General features: G+C 35.8%; 1 protein-coding gene across 1 annotated transcript in view; it reads right to left on the bottom strand.

Moving 5' to 3' along the window:
• ADGRG4 (adhesion G protein-coupled receptor G4) overlaps positions 1-18182 on the bottom strand; it is a gene marked incomplete at both ends in the record, with an annotated part of 110425 nt that overhangs the window by 16187 nt on the left and 76056 nt on the right. Inside the window, 6 exons of the mRNA XM_081277756.1 lie at positions 2498-2778; positions 6121-6199; positions 11024-11292; positions 13205-13326; positions 16124-16227; positions 18024-18069. Of these exons, the coding sequence (XP_081133882.1) occupies positions 2498-2778; positions 6121-6199; positions 11024-11292; positions 13205-13326; positions 16124-16227; positions 18024-18069 (901 nt within the window). The remainder of the gene's footprint in view (positions 1-2497; positions 2779-6120; positions 6200-11023; positions 11293-13204; positions 13327-16123; positions 16228-18023; positions 18070-18182) is intronic.

The raw sequence follows: 18182 nt of genomic DNA, 5'->3' as shown, positions 1-18182 counted from the left end.
TGTGTAAATAGCTAGCTTGTTCCTGTGTTTCACTGCATTCTTGTTTTGCAGTTACTTGATGTGTGTGTGTGTGTGTGTGTGTGTGTGTGTGTGTGTGTATGAGAGAGAGAGAGAGAGAGAGAGAGAGAGAGAGAGAGAGAGAGAAGGGGGGTAAGACTTGAGTTTGAAACTCAGAGCTCTGAAAACACCCTCCCAAGATAGATGGCACATTCTATCTTGTAGGCAGGACTAGGAACACTGGGTGCTTGATTGACGTAAAGCATATGTGACAGAGACAGCTTGGCTCTGTTGATGCTGGATCTATGGGACCTTGGTTTTAGTCTTCAAAACAATACCCAATTAAATTTTGCTTCTACTCATGTAGGCTCCCTGCTTAGACACTACTTTCCACTTCCACCTCAGGAACGGAGCACTGGCTGTTTTGAAAACACCTCCTTCCTTTTCAAGCTCAAAACTGCTCTCTTGTTCTTTGTCAGCTTTCCTTTAACCCCTCTTTCAATAGAGTGAGTACATTTCTCCTCAGATTAGTGAGCCAATGAGATGTCTGGATTTAGTACTAAGAAAGAAGTCTGTACAGGCACCTAGTTCCTAAGCCACTTCTGTGAACATTCTACACCAAGTACAGTTAGTTCTTGAGGTTAGAGCATCATGCTGGAGTATAGAGTTAGAGTACCTCAGTGTGGGTCAGGTGGTTTTGTCCAGAGGAAAAATATAGAACCAGCATTAAAGCCTCAGTCAGTAATCTAGATTATAACCAAGTGCAGGTAGTCTCAGAGGGGATCAAGTAAGTCTGGTGTGTGTGTGTGTGTGGTGGGGGTATTCCTAAAAAACTCATTCCTACTACCAGAGGCAATAAAAATAGCACCTAAAGTCTGGGGTTGTAGCTCAGTGGTAGAGCTCTTGCCTTGTGTGTGTAAGGCACTGGGTTCAATCTTCAGCATCACATACAAATAAATCAATAAAACAAAGATATTGTGTCCATCTGCAACTAAAAAATTTTTAAATGGCACCTGAAGGAAGAACAGCACATTTTGCACCTTTACACTTTCTAGTCAGAATATGGCTGTACAGTAATCCCCTGTAATCCAAAGGGAGGGCTGCATTCCAAGATCCCCAGTAGAATGCCTGAAACTATGGATACTTCCAAATCCTATATATATTATCTTTCCTACACATACATACCTATGATAAAATTCAATTTATAAATTAGGCACAATAATAGATGAATGACAACTAATAATAGAATAAAACAATTATATCAACATTCTATAATAAAATTATTTAAGATTTTTGAATTGTATATTTCTTGAATTTTTCATTTAATATTTTCAGACCATGGTTGACACTTGATAATTAAAACTGTGGAAAGTAAAACAGAAATAAGGGGAACTACTGTTTAAGGTTGGTAGACTAGAATCTGGTGGGACACAAAATTTCTGTTAAGTCACCATACTGCTGCAAATGAGATGGGTTCTTGAATCATAAGACATTAGGGTAAAACTATGATGTATACAGATTGCTCCACCACATGCCTATACCACTTTGGAAGGGCCTGGAATATAATTACATATCAATTCATATTTCCTGAGATTCCTCAAGGATAAACAACCATAATTTTAAAAAGGTTCTGAGGTTTTAAAAATGTAAAGTTGAAACAAAATTTTAAATATTTTTCAATAGCTTCTGAGAGTTTTTAACAAGCTATATTCCAAAGAATGAGGGAATGAACTGCTGCATTTCCCATGTTTCTTTGACCAAAGCGACCTTTTCCTGATGGAGCATCCCCTGGGACCACCAGTGGAGTGCATTTAGGAAGGAGGTGTATATTGAGTGGAAAATAGTAGAGAGTATTAAAGGAGACCTTAACTCAATGGAGCTAAGTTGGCTCCATGCCAGCCCCAGTAGCCTAAATGGTCTTGGCCGAAGATGAGGATAATAGTATGAAGAGGAGCTTCAGTCCTCCATGAATCAATTCTACATGCGTCCCCAAATCACCCAAAGATTGTTTTTATAGGACAAATCAATAATTACTCAAAAATATATTAACCAGCCCCCCAGCTTTACTTCTTATGTTGCCTTTTTTCTATTGTTAATCACTTCATTGATCATTTATTTCTTTCACCAGAATATATGAAGGAGATTAAAGAGCTATAGAGCCCTTAGCTTAGGATCATCTAATTCAATCAGTTATGGTGAGATTCTGAAGAGGATTTGTAGCAAAACCAAGACTAGAACCTTGGCCTGTTGCCTTGGCCCACTACTCCTTGCTCTAACCCTCATTCCTACAATTCTTACATTCTTAAACTTCATTCCTACAATGAGGGGTAACATCTACCTAATATTTCCAATGACTTCTTGTCAAATAGTTGTGAACAGAGGCCTCCTGGACTATTTTCTCCTCCTTTAAGTCTCTAAAAGATGAGGTTATTTTTCAAAGCAACCAAACACTTGGTGAAGGTGTAGGTAGCCACACAGAGAACAGAGAAGCAGCAGTTACCTTGCAAAGTGTTACAAATGGCAAAAAGATATAAGAAAAATATCCTCACGGGTCCCCAGGCGAAAAAGGCAAACCCCCAGGTGAGGCCAAGCAAGAATGTCAGGCTTAATGTGCCTTTGAGATCATGCAGAATCATCTTCTGCCGAGTCTTCTGGCTTTGGGATTTCATGGAATTCAGTTGAGCAAGGACAATGCAGAACATGGAGAGATTCATCAGAAATATGAGGCAAAAATAAGCCACCACTGAGATGTAAAAGAGAGAATCATCTTTGATCCAACAACTATAAGAAACAAAAAAAAAAAAAGAAGACTACAGTGAGGTAGGAAAACATTAGCTCCTATTTTACTAAGATTCTGAACATCACTTAGTCAGTTCCATTTAATCTAAGGACACCTAGACCTAGAGAGATGAAGAACTTGACAGAGTTCACTCACACCCACTGGTAGCAGAGTTAGGACTAAAACACCAACCTTCTGAGCCCAGTTAAGGGTACTCTTCAATACCAAGTTAGAAATCCCATAAGATGTTTCTGTCCTACATAGGCAGAAACCTCTCAGTCGAATTCCCTAGGAGACTATTTTTCATCAGCAGAAAAACAAATTATGTTTTTCCCCCAAAGTGACTCTCCTCTCCCCACCTTACACCTGAGTTTTATTTGCAGGACAGATTCAACTCTGCATTATAAATATTACAGTAGAAGGACATGAGCAATTAATGGCTTTTCTGAATGCTCTATCAACAATGATGAGCTGATCAGAGTTAGTAAAAATGCTTTAAAATATGATATATTTGAACTATAAAAAGCAACACTAGCCACTGGATTGATTAAAGGCTCTACAGTTTCTATTAAAGAAGAAATTTCTTATGGTTCATATGTATAGTTACTTAATTTAATAACATATCTAATTACTGAGGCATTGCCTCTAGTTTTTGAACACAGACAAACTTGATGAATTCAACTGTGTGTTAGCTTTGCAGAGACCTGCCCCCCCCTCTCTCTCTCTCTCTCTCTCTCTCTCAGAGCTAGAACCAAAAATTTTTAGTTACAATAAAAATTTTTGATCTTTTTAGATATACATGACAGTACAGCATATTTTGACATATTGTACATATATGGAATACAACATCCTAATTAGGATCCCATTCTTGTGGTTGTACATGATGTGGAGTTTCACTGGTCATGTATTCATAAATGAATATAGGAAAGTTATGTCCAATTCAGTCTGCTGTCTTTTCTATTCCCATCTCTCCTCTCTTTCATTCATTCCCCTTTGGGATCTCTCGTTTTTAAAGCCAGGAAAACTCTCTTTGAACATGTTGTTCACGTTTTGGTGTAGATAATTTCATGTATGTATGATTTTGTGTGTATGCAACTTGGGAGGGTGTGAAAAAATATTTAATTTTCTTAATGGACTCTAATGCTTAGGGATTTCTAAATATTATCTTCAGCCTTGAAAGAAGGTATTTAAAAAACTTGTAAAATGAGGCAAACTGTATGTTTGGATAGTCATCTCCAAGATATTTATTAATTGAAAAGAGTAATGTGTAAAGTCATATATATTCACCATTTCAGTAACAAATTGTGCAAGACATTATTCACATGTGGAATCTAAAATAGTTGATGTCGTAGAAGTAGAGAGTAGAATAGTAATAGTTTTGAGAGGATGAGGAGAATAGTGGGAAGGAATAAGTTCTAGTGTTCTGTTACAGTTGGGTGACTATAATCAACAATATTATATTGTATGTTTAAAAAATCTAGAAGAAAGGATTTTGAATGCTTCACCACAAAAAAATAATAAATGTTTTAAGTGATGGATATTTTAATCACCCTTATTTGATCATTACACAACATGTGAATGTATCTAAAGATCCTACTGTACCCCATAAATATATGTGATTACTATGTAGCAATTAAAATAAAATAGGTCAAAGGTAGCAGAATACAACAGTTACTAATAGGGCATTATGTAAAATTGTGGATGTGTAACTGACGTGATTCTGCAATCTGCATTTGGGGTAAAATTGGGAGTTCATAACCCACTTCAATCTAATGTATGAAGTATGATATGTCAAGAGCTTTGTAATGTTGTGAACAACCAATAAAAAAAAGAAAAAGAAAAGAAAATTCTACTCTAAAAAAATAAAAAAAATAAAAGGTAAAAAAAAGAAAAGAAAAAAAATAAAATAAAATAGATCAAAAAACTAAAACAAATTAAAAAAACATGCAAAAGAATATGTATACAAGGATTATTAGTAACAAGAATTACCTCAAGGGAGAGAAGCTGAGTGGCTGGGGTTGGGATGAGGCTTATTTTTCATCCTCTACCTTTTTGTACATTTGGATTTTGTACCATGTGTTGAATTACCTTTCAAAATGTAATTATTTAAAAAACAAAGCTCTTAGAGCCATCTGCCTCTTACTAACAAAGTCATATGTGAAATGGCTCTTTTGGGGGAGAGTGGAGTTGATTTTGTTCTGATTTTACTTTTGCTTTTGATCTTTCAAGAAGAATCACTAGTAGATAGACACTGAGGACCTTTTAAGACACAAAACAGACAAAGAGGGAAGATGGAGGTGCAGATGAGAATGAAGGGAAGAGAAAAGGCAGAGAAAGAAAGAATAACAAAGATTTTAATTAGAAAGCGTTTGCTGCAAAGGGCAATATAATTTTGACCCTCTGGAAACTGTCATCTCAATATGAAAGACAGAGGAGTCTTGGGAGCAGGACCTCCTACATTTGATTCCAGTCCAGTGGGAAAGGAAATCTATAGTGGACGTGATCTTGAGAGGCAACTATAAAGAGAATGGATATGTAAGGGAAAGAAAACAAACGTGAAATGAGATTGTGCAGCCTAAAGGACCACAGGATAGCTATTTACATGGCTATAACAGAAGATTCTAAAGAGATGGAATCCAATGAATGACTACTTTGTTATGGCTACAGTTTAGAGAATTAAAGGGATGGGCTTATAATCAAATAAAAAAAGAAAGAGAGAGAAAAGGGGGTGAGGGAGGGAGGGAAAAGAGAACAATAAAGTTGAGCCAATTTACCAAGAAAAGCTTTGTTTGCTATCTTCTTCAGGGAAGATTTTTATTGTTGAAAGGTAGAAAATATTTTCCAATTTACCTCAGTATTTCCTTATAATGGCCACTAAATCTTTCCAACGGTCTGTGAGTTTTATAATCACAATGGCTTCCAGTTATATAACACTATGGATCAGGCAACAGGCTGAGCAAATATATATATATATATATATATATATATACACACACACACATATATATTTATATTATATATATATATATATATATATATACACACACACATATACATATATGTGATTTCATTTTAATTTGCACATGACATTGACAGCAAACATTATTACTCCAATTTTCCAGAAGAGATTAAAAGTAAGAGATTTGGTAACTTGCTCAAAGTCGTACAGAGCCTAGGTAGCTAACCATTCCATGAGTGTGGCTGTGACTGTGTCCAGGATAGAAAGGCTGAGGCTAAGTTCTCCCTGAAGCCAGTGTCAAGGCCAAGCCCCAAGCTGAGAACATCCCACCATACCCAGCCAGGCCAGAACCCACCACCTAAGGAGCAGAGCTCTTGGTACTTACAACTGAGTTGTTGGGCTCAGAATTCCATACAGATCTTTTCTCACGGTGAGTATGATTGCTACTGCAATTGCTGGGATTCCTAGAGTAGGAAAGGAAGCCAAAGGATCCCATTATATCATGGGAGAAGGATCCAGATCAATGACTGTGGGCACTGATATATTAAGATAATGTTTAAATGAGCCACAGATGTGCGGGCATCAAAATACCATTGTTTGCAAAATGTTTGTGAATTCTTCCAAGTTAAACATTTCTAGGAGTTCTCCAATCTGCTAAATTAAACGGCATGCCAATGGCTCCAATACTACGCCCACTGGTTATTAAAAATAGCTCAAGTGCCAAAAAATCAACTTGGCAATGGAAGTATCTAGTTCATCAGAATGCGAGTTTGCATCAAGCATTTCTTCTCAAATGATGGGCTGCCAATTTTTTTCCTTTTCAATACTGCCCCTTAGTTCCTACTATCTTTTTGTCTAGGTCACCTTGGAGGAAGGGCACAGGCAATCAGCTGCAGCCTTCAGTGCTTTTTTGACAGGGACGCTGTTTCCACACTCATTACTAGTTTGACATTTTGACTAGATCGACCAGTTAACGACCAGTCAATTCAGCCAGACTATAATAAAGCAATCAGTTCAGTTAAAATGGTCAAACGTGATGTGAGTATAGACACAGGGTTGAAAAATCCAATTTCATGTACATTTGCAGAAATTAAATGATTTCTTTATTTCTAAAACAGTATTTCTCCTAAATGAAGAGCATACACTCACACACATTTCAGGGGTTTTGTAAGATATTTTCCAAAGCTACTCCAAACCCCCGAGTGCAAAAATCCTCCACCATCCTATTCTGTGATAAATAGGACAGCTCCTTCCAATCTATATAGTCCACACCAAGCACAGTGCCTAGTATGATGCAGACATGTTTCAAAGATACCCCTGGAATGGGGGTAGAGGGATGGAACACCTCATATTTAGGATGGAATTAAGTGGCAGTCCTCAAGTTGATATATACATTATTTTTTAAAAATATATCTATTGGTTGGTTGTTTCTTTTTTAAACATGGACCAATCTGCTTTGGGTAGTTTTTTTCTTTTATTAATGCATTATAGTTATACGTAATAGTTGGGTTCATTTTGACATAATCACACATGCATGAAATTTAATTTACTCAATTTCAGTCCCCGTTCTCCCCTTCTCTCCCCTCCTCCCTCCCTCTATTTTCCTTCCTCTACTCTGCTTGTCTTCCTTTCACTTCTTTATTTTTTATTTATTTAGATTGGTTTGGTGCTTTATAGAGACAAATAAAGCTGGAATTCACTACATACACTATGTGCATGCACTTAGCATGATTTTGTCAGATTTATTCCACATTTCCTCCCCTTTCCTGTCCCTCCTACCTCTCTGTCAACCTCCATCTTCTACTCCTCTCTATCTTTATGATACTCAACCCCCCCCCCCTCCGCACACACACTTTTTTCCTCTTATTATGCTCTAGTTTCCACATATGGGAGAAAACATTCAACTTTTATTTTCTGAGTCTGACTTATTTTACATAGTATGATGTTCTCCAGTTTGGACAGGGCTTTAAAAAAAGAATGAACCTTTAAATCAGGGTGCTTTGGCAATAGGAAGACACAGCTTCAAATCTAAACAGATGCTAATACTTATTTCCCTTGGGGACCTTCAATGTATCCACATAGGCCACTTAGACAAAGGCTTGGATGTCAGCTTATTTGAATTTTGGCAGAGTGCCCTCTGGTCCTCCATGAATGAAAGAAGATGGGAAGCTTGTGAAGAGGTGCTCCAAAGCTATCTCTTACTCACATCCCCTGGGAGGCTATCTTGAGACAGTTTTCCATCACCGGCCTGGGTGCTGCAGAATTGTGGGACTTTGTACCCTGTCTCCTCAGAACAGAGCTACAGAAGAGAAAATCTCACAGCTTCTGTTTAGAACTGGCTCCTAAGTAACAGGAAATCCCAGAACTCAGTGTGGCAGTCATGTGTTCCCTTTGTCTTGATGGTGTTGTTTTTAGCGTGTGAGACAAGAACTTGGGAGCTGGCACTTTGAGCTACTCTTCCTTGTGCTGTCTTTGTAAGTAAGAAAATAAGTCTAAGAGTGATTCATTGTATCTTTCTTTACCTACAAAACCTGTCAGGCCTCAGCCTCAGCTTGGCCCTGGCTTGTGTGTACTTGGTACTCTTCGAGATATTTTTCTCTGCAAGTGCAAGCATTAACCTTCCCTGCATCTCCCTGTACCCTAGGAGTGTGTGGAACCAGAAGATCAGAGAGGCAAGAAACAATCTCTGGAGAAGACCCACATGTGAGGAGTGAGTGAAGGAGGACCTTCTACACAGGGAGTCAAGGAGGAGTGGTGATGAGGAAAAGGAAAGCCAGGATCAAGGGACATTTATGACCACTTCATCATTTCATGAAGCCTCTTCCACAACATTTTTCAATCTTCTGGTTGAATCAAGATGAGGGACACACAAAAGGAAATGCATGTACTGCTTTTGGTTCTGTGTTTCTAATAGATTGTTAAGTATACTGAAGCCATATTTTAGATTATGATTTGTTTACTATTTGTCTTTGCACCTGACATTAGCATAGATAATAGCACTGACCGTCTATCCAATGAAAGCATGCACTATGCTAATGAACTCATCAATAGGATGAGTAGCTGACTTTGTCTTCACAAAGTCAATGGGGGATAAAATCTATCTACCTATGTACCATTATGTATCCTACTTAATACATATCACTTCTGTATCCAACACATTTTTGAACACAAAATCTCTTTTGGATAGGCAAGGGAGGATAGGAATGAAGCTGAGCTGACCATGCCCATTAGAAATACAGGAAGGATGCTGGGCCTGCTGTTGCATGCCTCTAATCTCAGTGGCTCAGGAGGCTGAGAGAGGAGGATTGTGAGTTCAAATCCAGCCTCAGCAACTTACTGAAGCTCTAAGCAACTTAATGAGACCCTGTCACAAAGTAAAAAATAAAAAGGGCTGCAGATGTGGCTCAGTGGTTAAGTGCCCCTGAGTTCAATCCCTGGTACAAAAAGAAAAAAAGAAAGAAAGAAACAAAGAGAGAGAGAAAGGAAGGAAAGCTGGAAAGCTGGGTGTGGTAGTAAATACCTATAATCTCAGAGACTCAGGAGGCTGAGGGAAAATTTCAAATTTGAGGTCAGCCTTACTAAATTAGCAAGACCCTGTTGCAAAATAAAAAATAAAAATGTTTGGGGATGTAGCTTAGTTTACAGCCCCTGGATTCAATCCCCAGTACAAAAACAAAACACCTTTTCACTATTTATTATGTTGAAAAGAAATACAAGAAAGTAAACCAATATAGTGACATTTATATTAGGAAACTATGCATGCTGAGTTCTATTTCTGGCTTCTTTTAAGGGCAGCAGCAATGAGGTGTCAAAAGGGTCAGGTTGTACCTGGCCCGACACCCTTTCACCCATGTCAAGTCCTTTTTCTGTTCCTTAAATGGCATGGCAAGATCATAGAGGTTAAAAGTCCAATCTATGGAGAAAAACTCCCCAATTCAAATTCCTATTCTGTCCTTATTAACTGATGGAGTTTTGGCAAATTACCTAACCTCTCTGTTTCTCAGTGTCCTCAGTAGGAATAATGATGGACCCATCCCATATAAACACTGTGAAGACTGGGCTGGGGTGGGGGCTCAATGGTACAACACTTGCCTGGAATGTGTGAGGCCCTGGGTTCAATCCTCAGCACCACATAAAAATAAATAAAATAAAAGTATTGCATCCAACTATTTGGATATAGTTGGATTATTATTATTATTAAATATTATATTTTAATAATATTTTTAAATAATATTTTTAATATTATTAAAAATAAATATTAAAAAATAAATACTGTGAAGACTAAATGAGCATATAAAGCACTTGGAATAGCTTCCGGTGCAAGTACAAGCTACCTTACTGTTAGCTGTTCCATCATTATTTGTTGATTGTAACTTCTGTAAAGGGATGACTAAAATCTAACAGGTTTACCCTTATATATCTGGCACTTAGCACAGCACATAAGCAAGTACTCAATAAATATTTGCAAACCAACTCCTCACCATAAAGATTAAAAGTTGAATTCATAGAGCAATATAGGCAGAAAAAGAGGTTCACACTCAAACACAGTGAGGTTATCCTTAATTCCTTAACTATGATATGGCCACAAAATAATTGCTTAATAGAGTTTTCTATGGTTTGAATGTGTCCTCCAAAGTTCATGAGGTGGAAACTTAAGATTATAAAGGTTCTGACATCATGAATGGATTAATACCATAATTGCAGGAATAGGTTTATTTTTTGCAGAAGATATTTCTTTGTAACTTCTGTCCTCCATCCCCATGTGATGCCTTCTACTATGATGCAGGCCCCTTGATCTTGGACTTCCCAGCCTCCAGAATTTAAGAAATAAATCTCATTGTGTTAAGTGACATAAGCCAAACTCAGAAAGTCAATGATCATATATTTTCTCTCATATGTGGAAGTAGAAAGAAAAAAATGTGGGGATCTCATGAAAATAGAAGAGACCAGTAGCATAGAGGAAGGGGATCAGGGGAGAGAAAAGGGAGGTACTGGGGAATTAAATTGACTAAATTATATTATATTGTGTTCATGTATGAATATATAACAAATCCCTTTTACTGTCATGTATATCCAAAAAGAACAAAGAAAAATTAAAAGAACAAATCCCACTATTATGTTCAATTATAATATATCAATTAAAATTAATTAATTAATTTTGAAAGGAAATAGAATATGTTAATAAATTTTCCTGGGTATTCTGTTATAGCAGCACAAAGCAGACTAAGAATTAGAAAGACACACAGGCTTAAAACAAAGACATCAAGAACAATGGCAGATACACTTACCCCAACCAACTAGACAAAATTTAAGGATATAATATGGAATGTATATGTTGAAGACTCTGACTAGAGCAAAATACATGTGGACTGCCTCCAGGCCCATCCAAGTTAAAGAAACGAGCAGGAAGTAATGAAGGGCCACTGCACTTGTGATACAAAGTCCCTCTTTCTGAAACGATGACAACCAGGAATTAACCAGAAATGCCAGGTTTAACATCAGTAGTGCTGTGCACAGGTTGATCAGGATTTTGGAAGGATAATCTTTTCGAAGTTTGCTAAAAAAAAAAAAAAATGTTAAGTTAGTGAGGGTTTCTGTTTAAATTAATCATTGCCACATCTCATCTGTGTACTACAAAAATAAAAGAACTACCTATTAAAATTAAATTACTTATTTTACTACATTATTTATATATATAATATATGCATATATATAGTATGGTAAATTATATGGTCATACACACACACACACACACACACACACACACACACACACACACACTGACTTTTAGAGTACCCCCAATATCTTTCCAGACAGAATCACAGTATCCTAAATATAGTGACCTTCATTAACAGGATTAATAATAGCCTCTCTCAACTAAGCAATCCCTTTTCTCTTTATTCTCTTTTAGAAAGAAGGAAGAGAAGAGTTTCTCAGATACTACATTTCCATTATCACCAATGTAGTGAGCTGGATCTGCATATTACTGAAAAGGATGATGGCTATGGAAACCGTTTAAAATAGATTTACTTGGATATTTCCAAATATTGCAATGGTTGGAATCATGGAAATATAGCCCTAAGTTTCAATAAGAGATCACAATTTAATTTTGTGGAAATTGATCTAGTATTTCAAAAATTAAATATACCTATTTTCTTCTTTGATTCTTTTTTTTCAACTTCTAGTCAGTGTTTACTGAATTAAGTTTTGGAATTTTTATTTCCTATTAATGTGGTATTCTAGATCAAGGTAAACTGTAAAGGGCACATATTTTAAGAATGTACTCAGTGAATTCTTAAAATTCTTTACATCTGTATACACCTATGGAACTTCCACTCAGATCAAAAGTTAGAATGTTTTCAATACTTCATAACATTCAGTAACTCCCACAAGAGGTAATCAATATTCCAACTTCTATCCCCTATATTTACTTTTGCCTGCACTTGAAACTTCACATATATGAAATGGATCATAAAACATTATCTTTTCTTTTTCTGATTTCTTCTGCTCAATCCTATTTAAATATTATATAAAAGTAGTTCATTTTTCCTGTTATATAGCATTCCATTTTACAAAGATAGCACCTTTTATTCATCCAGTGAATTGTTAATGTGCATTGGGGATGGTTCTAATTTGGGGTTACTCTGACTGAAGCTGCTATAAATATTCCTGTACATATATTTTGATGGACACATGCACTTATTTCTCTTGAATACATACCTAAGAGTAAAACTTCTGGATCAATGGCTAAATGTGTATTTATCTTTTAGTAGGTATTGCTAAAGAATTTTCCAAAGCATCTGCCATTTTGCATTCCCTGAAGCAATATATAAGAGTCCCGATTGTTCCACATCCTTGTTAATACCTGCTATGGTCAGTATTTTCAATATTAGCCATTCTGTTTGGTGTCTAATGGTAATTGTGGTTTTGATTTACATTTCTCTGATGAAAAATGATGCTGAGAGCCTTGTCATATGCTTGCTTAATGGCCATTTAGGCAAAAGTTGGGATTAGGCATGGATAACTTCTTTTGTGAGGTACCTGTTAAACTATTTTGCCCATTTTGCAATTGTACTGTCTTGTTTTTGTTATTCTTAAGAGTTTTAAATATATTTGGCATGAAAGTCCTTTGTCAGATATATGCATTGCAAATATCTTCTTCCGAAACTGTGGTTTGACATTTTGCTATCATAAATGTATAAGTTCAACTTTTTCTTTTATCACTTAGTCTTCTTGTATCCTGGTGGAAAAATATTTTCTAATCCCAACTTTCTTGCTTTTTAAAAGCCCAATTCAAACTTTTTTTTTAGAAGTGATAGTTGTTTTGTTTTGTTTTTAATTTATCCACTTCATAATCTAATGGATCTGACCTCTTCCTATTGGGATTTGTTCATGAAATTAACAAGGTTACAATGACAACAGCATCTATCAAACCAAATTAAACTTAGAACAAATCTGTATCAACTTACTGAAAAGCTATGTATGTCACCATTGCAATTCCCAAGAAAATGGAGGAGATTCCGCATCCAGTGTTTGTGATAAGAACTAATATCTGTTCATTCACTGCATCCACTGTAGACCTGGATAAATCCTAGGGAATGCAATGTGTGTATGTTACACATCTACCAGAGCAAATTTATGACAATACTTCCAGTGCTCACAAACATGTGATTCCCAGAATGTATAACATATTTGCCATAGTTCTTATACAACCAGATTGTGTAAATAAATACATGATAAGACCCTATATTGTTTGGTGACTGTGCCTAGTACAACTTACTGTGTACAAGACATGGAGAGACATTGACAGCATTGAAAGAACATTTAGTCCTTGGTTTCATTGTCATTAACATGTTCTACACTTAAAATACAACCAAGCTAATAGATGTGAATTTGGGATACAAAGTGAATCATTACGTGAACTGCACGTCCCAAAACACTACATGGAACATCAAAAAAATGTTCTTTTCTCTTAAACCTTAAATAACTCACAAAATTAAGAGATAAAGTGGGCCTTAGAGATCACATAGTCCAATAATTTCTTAATCTAAGGACCATAAAAGACCTGGAATGACACACAAAATTATTTGAATATATGAATGAATTGATTGGAGAAGAAGGTCCATAGCATTCATCAGATGATTAAGGTGATTTATGACTTGCAGAAAGTTAGAAGTACTGATCTACTCTGGTAGTTCTCAGCTGGAAGTAATTTTGTCCTTCCTCCTAGGACATGCAGCAGTGTCTGGAGACATTTGGGGTTGTCACAACTGGGAAGGGTGCTAGTAGCTTGTAGTGGGGTAGAGGCTCAGGAGCTGCTGAATATCTTAAAATACACAGAACAGATTTCCACAATAAAATAATTATTTGGGGCCTGGGGCTGTGGCTCAGTGGTAGTACACTTGCCTGGCATGTGTGAAGCACTGGGATTGATTCTCAGCACCACATATAAATAAGTAAAATAAAGGTATATCAACAAAATTAATTAATTAATTAATTAATTGATTTTTGAAAGAATTATTTGACTAATTATCAATAGAGCGAAAAATTGATAAACCCTGGTCTCCTTAAATAATTTATATTTCAGAAGAAAAATCTAAGTTCCAAACAAGGAAAACAACCCAAACAAGATCACAAAGCTAGCTGATGACAGAGCTGGAAATAAACCCTGGTCTTCTGATTCCTACTCTAGTGCTCTAATTGATTTGGGGGAGGCTAAAAAAAATTTTCTCACAATTTGATAATTATCAATTCACTAACTCTTATTTGTTGAATCAACATTTTTAAAAGAAATAAATAGGGAATGTAGCTCAGTGATAGAGTAATTGACTAGCATGTGTAAGGCACTGGAATCAATATCTCTCTCTCTATATATATATATTTTTATATATATGCGCATGTATACATGTATGTGTATATGTATATATATATGAATAATATATGTATGTATGTGTATATATATGTGTATATTTATATATATGTATGTATGTGTATATATATGTATATATGTGTGTGTGTATATATATGTGTATATTTATATATATGTATGTATGTGTATATATATGTATATATGTGTGTGTGTATATATACATATATACATGTGTGTATATATATATATGTATATACATTCTCAGCCATATTAATTTCTTTAAAAAAATATTCAACAAGAGTTAGTAAATTTATATACATATGTATACATATATAAATTCTATTGAGGAATGAATATATATATATATATATATATATATATATATATATATATATATATATATAATGTCAGACAAACTCTCAGCCCTTGAAGAACTTAGCTGGAGAAACAACTCACACATGACACATTAAAATACCACTATCTAATAAAGTAACTTAAGAAACCAAGGAAGTATTCATGTGTGGGTAGAGAAGCCATTTGGTTGAGAGTGGTTTAGAGGAAAACTCAGCAAGTTGATATTAGGAAGATCATGGGAGATGAAAGAACTAGGAGAGTGAACAGTGATGCTGATTGTTTAAGCCTGGCTTTGTAAATTGGTCAGTTAACTCTTACTAGTTAAAGCACTGCAAACATTTTATTTTATTTTTTTAATATTTATTTTTTAGTTTTTGGTGGACACAACACCTTTGTTTGTATGTGGTGCTGAGGATCGAACCCGGGCCGCACGCATGCCAGGCGAACATGCTACCACTTGAGCCACATCCCCAGCCCCTGCAAACATTTTAAAAATACATCTTACATATGCTGCAATTTGACAATAACTATTAAAATTAAAAATTGTTGATGATCATAGCCTTCAATTCAGCAATGCTGTTACTTTACTCTACAGGAATACTTTCACAAATGTTGGAAGAAAAATAAACAAGAATGTATATTATACCAAAGTTCATATTGGAGAAAAATAGCTAAAACAGCCACCTGTCAAGGTCTGGTTAAACTCATCATGTTCAATCAACATAATGGTATACCATAAAGGTATTTTTAAATTGAAGTAAATGGATAATATTTGCCTTAAAATTGTCCAATATATATTGTTAGGTTAAAAATAAAAGGAAGCAGTAAAATGGTATGAAAAAATTTGATCCTATTTTATAAAAAGCATATTCATGTATACAGAAGTAAAGATTCTAAATGAATATACATATACATACCAGACTGTTAAAGGTAGTAATCTTTTGGGAGGGGAATTGCAAGGACCTTTTCTGTATTGTTTGAAATTTGAAAAGTAGGCATTCATTTTGTGAGAAAGATAATATTTATTTCAATCTCTCTACTTTGGATGAACAAGATGGGATAAGGGACTTTTTTTCCACATTACTTTGTTCATACGTGTGTTACTGATCTGAATCTAATAAAAGTTGTCAAAATTCTATTGAGGAATGATGAAGGGACAACTCACCATTAAGACTCCAAAGTGGGTGAGGTGGTCACACTGACAGATTGTGTAATTTACATTCGTTTCCTTTACTTTACAGCCTGATGAGTTCCATCCGCCTAGTCCATCTGCAGGAGACAGAAGGGAATTTCAAAGCAGTTTTGGTTTTTCTGAGAAATGTTTAACATTTCATTGTATGCACCATCCAAACGTGTGTTATAATTAGTATTGTTTGTTAAGACTGAAAGATAGAGGTATAATTGAATACCAAAATTAAATTAAATCTAAAAGACCAAATTGACTTTTTAAAAAATATTTTTTAGTGTTGATGTACCTTTATTTATTTATTTATTTATATGTGGTGCTGAGGATCAAGCTCAGTGCCTCACACATGCTAGGCAAGTGCTCTGCCACTAAGCCACCACCCCAGTCCCCCAAATTGACTTTTAAGGGATTTTGTGCATGGCATAACTTCATTGTCTCTCACATTTCCTCTTCTTGTACCATACCTCTACAGATTAGGACAGACTCTAATAATCATGAACAATAGTTTTGCTACCATGTTGGAGCGATTATTTTTTTTAAATAGCCAATAAAGAGGAAATAGGCAGATCTACAACTTTTTGAAGGATGTGGACCTGTGGAATATACACTGACACTTGGTGGGACTGGAATAGACATCCTAAACAACCAGGTAAACCCAAAATTCAAGTGGTCTTAAGTGCTTTGAGCCCAAGTCTAGAGCTTTTTAGACCCAACTAGAGTCTCTGTTCTACTGAACACCTACCTAGTTTCTTCTCAGAATTCTCAGGGTTCTGAAACCAACTGTCATTTGACATAACCTGCCAATATTGGGTCACACAGAAGATTTAAAGTAGAGCCTCCAGGTGGCATTAGACCAGTAAGGCAACTATAAACTATAGCATATAGTATAGTTTGAATTTGTCCATCCATGATAACTCCATAGATTTCAAAAGTTCTGGATCCATTAAGCAGAGAGAAAAGGGCAAAGGATATCCTGGGAGTAATCTAACCATTTGGCATTAGTAAATACAGAGATCAACTTATTGAAGCTATGGGGAATAAAGCTCATCACTTTACAGCATTTTCTTCCTGAAAGACATGGAGGAGACCAGGAAAGTGAAGTATTAATTCTGTTTGTCAGAAATAGGTAGTATTCCTGCACACCAGAAAATTAAGAGGGAAGAGAATTTTCCTTTTCTCCCAGAATCCTAAGGATACCAAAAAAGGAAAAATTCCCAGGTAGTTCTTCCTCTCATAGTCAGCTCTGGCATTTCAGGGGAAATTGATTTTGTGTGGAATTCTCTAAGATTTGGTGTTATCTTTAGAAATTCCAGTGAAGATGGCAAGCCTAAGAGAAATCCATTGAGCAATAACAATCCTCATCATCTCTTACTGGTGTCAAAGACTCATACTCATTCAAGCAGGAAGGGCCCTTTAGGGACAAACCAAAAAGTCTCATTTCCTCAATGAAAAGATGGAAAAGATTGAGATAACAGGTTAAATGGCTTTCCCAAGGTCACATAGTCAGGTTGGAAGAGTTAAGGAGGAAAAAAAGGAAGGAGACAGTATCCATTGAAAATCCCTGTGGGAATGTACAAGTTAAGACCCAGGTGACCATTCCTCAACTTTCTTTAAACAGCATTAAGCTACTCTGCATTGGACCTTCAAAATTTCTTTCTTCCAAATTTGCTTACCCCTGTATGCTTTTTCAACTGTCTCATCTAAAAGGATTTTTCTCTTAATTTCCATACCCTAATTTGATATAAAAATCACATCCTGTATCTTGGTTATTCAGAGCACTCTGTAGAGCCTGATAAGACAGTAGCTTCAGCACAATACCCCCTTCAACTGCCAAATATGAAAATGATCTGGGGAAAAGCTTGCTTACAAAAATACTTACTGTTAGTCTCAAAATCCCAAAAGGCACAGTGAACCTGATCATAATTCTGGAAAAAAGAAATCAGAGGTAAACATTTTTCCTCATGAGAGTTATCACACAGTAATGAGCACACACAAGAGTTTAGAAGACAGTAGATACACATGTTTGCATACACACACA

This window comes from Spermophilus citellus (assembly GCF_964194105.1).
Source record: "Spermophilus citellus genome assembly, chromosome: X".
NCBI lineage: Eukaryota > Metazoa > Chordata > Mammalia > Rodentia > Sciuridae > Spermophilus > Spermophilus citellus.
This window is presented reverse-complemented; position numbering and strand designations above follow the sequence as displayed.